The sequence below is a fragment of the Gavialis gangeticus genome, unplaced genomic scaffold (genome assembly GCF_001723915.1).
Source record: "Gavialis gangeticus isolate Ggan-Ray unplaced genomic scaffold, GavGan_comp1, whole genome shotgun sequence".
Lineage (NCBI taxonomy): Eukaryota > Metazoa > Chordata > Crocodylia > Gavialidae > Gavialis > Gavialis gangeticus.
Window position 1 is genome coordinate 14,156,066 of NW_017729014.1, and position 2,874 is coordinate 14,158,939.

At 59.0% G+C, this 2,874-nt stretch overlaps 1 protein-coding gene across 1 annotated transcript; it reads right to left on the reverse strand.

Annotated features, from left to right (window-relative positions):
- Positions 1 to 336: 336 nt before the first annotated feature.
- HES4 (hes family bHLH transcription factor 4) lies at positions 337 to 2,444 on the reverse strand. The gene is made up of 4 exons (XM_019511796.1): positions 2,085 to 2,444; positions 1,626 to 1,721; positions 1,405 to 1,492; positions 337 to 1,172 (listed from the first exon to the last, which is right to left on the reverse strand). The coding sequence occupies exons 1-4, from the start codon at positions 2,190 to 2,192 to the stop codon at positions 583 to 585; spliced, it is 882 nt and encodes a 293-aa protein (XP_019367341.1). The 5' UTR covers positions 2,193 to 2,444; the 3' UTR covers positions 337 to 582.
- Positions 2,445 to 2,874: the final 430 nt, after the last annotated feature.

Consider the following 2,874-nt stretch of genomic DNA (forward strand, 5'->3'; position numbering starts at 1 on the left):
TTCATCCATCTCCTGGCTAGGCTTAGTTAAAGTATCACACACATTGTTCCTCACCGCTGCACAGGGCTTTGCCTATGCGGGCATCTCTTACCCCTATCCCCCTTTCTACCCCACAAATGAAAAGAGGGAGAGAGTTATATTTCAAAGAGTTTATTTGTTCAAACACCTGCAACTTTTTGGAAGTCTCTGACACATGCATACACTCACACATTCATGCACACATGCGCACACACACACACGCACACACATCCAACCAACGAGATACAAACAACTTTGGCATTATTCTTCTTGCAAATATTTGATACAAAACTATTTCTTTTTTTTAAAAAAAAACAAAAAAAACCAAACAAACCAAACCAAACCAAGTCTTTTCCAAATAAAAGCATTTTTCAAGGAGTAAAAATAAAAGTAGAGATCCCAACCTCTGGAAACAATAAATAGAGACTTTGTACTCAAGTCCTTTTTTTTTTTTTTTTCCTCCCTCCTTTTCTTTTTCTCTCAAATTTGCTTTAAAAAACCAAGCAAGGTTCCATACAACGGAACCAACCAAGACAGTTTTTGGGGGGCATTGCTTTACACAAGTCACCATGGTCTCCAGACGGATTCACTGCGCTCCCCAATGGGGCTCCCAGTTTGGGATACTGGAGCTAAGCTTCCCCCAAAGGATGTTAACCCCTGTACTGGGGATGCCGACGGGGTGGCTGCTGTGTTCCCTGGGCCGCTGCCTCCAGACACAGGGGCATTGGCATTGGCGTAGAGGGGGATGACGGGTCCAGCGCCGGGAGGGAAAGCAGGGTTAGGGATGAGGAATGCGAACTGGCCATCCGTGGCTGGGACCAGCTGGAAGCCCCCGTAGACCTTGGGGGACAGGGCTTCGGCGGGGTTCAGTTTGCAGGGCACGGGCACCGGTCCAGCGGCAGCAGCAGCTGGGGGCAGCTGAACATGCAGAGGTTGCGCCAGATGTGCGGGCTGGCCAGCTGGCGGCGGAGGTGGGGGTGGATAATTCATAGCCACGATCTGGCCCAGGCAAGCCGAGAGATGGCTGAGCAGGCGAGTGCGCACATCCGTGTTCACCCCTTCACAGGTGGAGAGGAACCGGGTCACCTCGTTCATGCACTCATTAAATCCAGCTCGGTACTTGCCAAGGACGGTGGGGTCAGCACTCAGGGCAGCTGTAAAGGGTGAGGGCAAAGGTTAGCCACGGGGAAGGGTCTGCCGCCAAGCCCAGAGCCCCTCAGCAGCCTGCTGCAGGTTGCTCATTTCCTCCGCTAGCTGGAACCCCCCGAGGCAGCAGACGGAGGGACGCATGGCAGCATGTGCTGGCAGCAGCTGCTGTCCCGGGGGTGCTCAGCACCCACACGCCACCACTCACGCAACACCTGGCTTCTCCCCCCACGCGCTCACCTGTCATCTGAGCCCGCTGCAGGTTCCGCAGGTGCTTCACCGTCATCTCCAGGATGTCTGCCTTCTCCAGCTTGGAGTGCCTGGAGCTCTGGCAAAGGGGGAGCAAAGGGGGAGGTCAGGACGGGTGTCTGCCCTCTTGCCAAGCACTCCCTCTCACTCCTCTGCTCCCCCCCCACACCTCGCCACCCGGCTTTGTTGCAGACCCCCAGACCTCAACTTACATCTTTTTTCAAGGCATCCAGAATGAGGGTCTTGAGCTGCCCCAGGCTCTCATTGATCCTGGCGCGGCGCCGCTTCTCCATGATAGGCTTGGAGGACTGGAGAGGAGGGAAGAAACAGGAGGGATGAGCACATTTGCTCCCATCCCTCACTTCACCGCTCCCCACGTGCACGCACGGATGCACCGGCTGGCCTCTTGCTGCCCGTGCCCGACTGATGCCCCCCACCACGCACTACCCGCCTGCCATTCCCCCCGCCATATCGCCTGCGCATCCCCCACGCGCGATCCTCCGCAGCCCAGGTGAGCTGCCCGGTGCCAGTCCCCTCCATGCCAATCCCCGACGCTCCAGTCTAGCTGCATTACAAGGCACGGCCAGACGCTGCCCCGTGGCACCTCGCGGGGCGCCTCCGCCTCCCCAGCAGTCACCCCTCCTGCACCCTGGTGAAGAGGTGCCATTTACCTTGCGGTGCTCGCTGGCACTCTTGGGCTTGTCCGGCGTCTGGCTGGAACTAGCCGGGGCCCCTGCAATGGGAGAGGCTGTCGGTTTCTCCATGGTATCAGCGGGCATTTTGGTTTTGTGGGTTTTGGTGGCTCTTTTTAAACCCGGGGATTCAAAGCACAAGAACCTTGGCCCGGTGGGATCTGGTCTGCTGGCTTTTTTGCCTGTCCCCAACTGTATCCTTTGGATCCAGCCCAGCGCCGGCGCCTGGCTCTGCAATGCCCCAGCACACGCCACGCCAGGCGGCCGCTCGCCTGCCTCGCCCTGCCGCCGCCGGGGCTGGGACTGCGCCTGCTGCCGGCGCTGCCCGGACCCCCCTCGCCTTTATAGCCGGCGGCTGCTCCCAATTCGTGTGAAACCTTCTCTGCATTCTTTCCCACACTCTCGCCAGCCAATCCGAGCCGGGACTCACCCCACCGGGCAGCCAGCCCGCCCGCCGATTGGCCGCCGCCCCCGCGAGCTGTCAGTCACGCGCTGGGCTTCCCAAAAAAAAAAAAAAAAAAAAAAGATCCACCCGCGGAACAGAGAAGCCAGCCAGGAGCGTGGGGTGGGGGCGTGGAGCAGGGAGAGGAGCTCACAAGAGCTCCCCCACCCACCGGGGGGAGAGGATGCAGAGTCCAGATGTGGGTGGGGAGGAGGGGAGACGAGATTTCTTCCCTTCCACCAGCCTGATCCCCCCGCGGGGGCCCGCTGCCGCCCAGGTGCGTGGGGAGAAGGGCGCCCCCCTCCCTCCAGCTGTTGCCCCCCCCCT

What these genes read in the sequence shown, in the direction of transcription:
- HES4 (XM_019511796.1), bottom strand. Translation starts at nt 2,192, where the DNA reads ATGCCCGCTGATACCATGGAGAAACCGACAGCCTCTCCCATTGCAGGG. An exon ending in GTGCCAGCGAGCACCGCAAG is followed by an intron (nt 1,722 to 2,084) that starts GTAAATGGCACC and finishes CCTCCTCTCCAG; the next exon opens with TCCTCCAAGCCTATCATGGA. An exon ending in TGGATGCCTTGAAAAAAGAT is followed by an intron (nt 1,493 to 1,625) that starts GTAAGTTGAGGT and finishes CCCCTTTGCCAG; the next exon opens with AGCTCCAGGCACTCCAAGCT.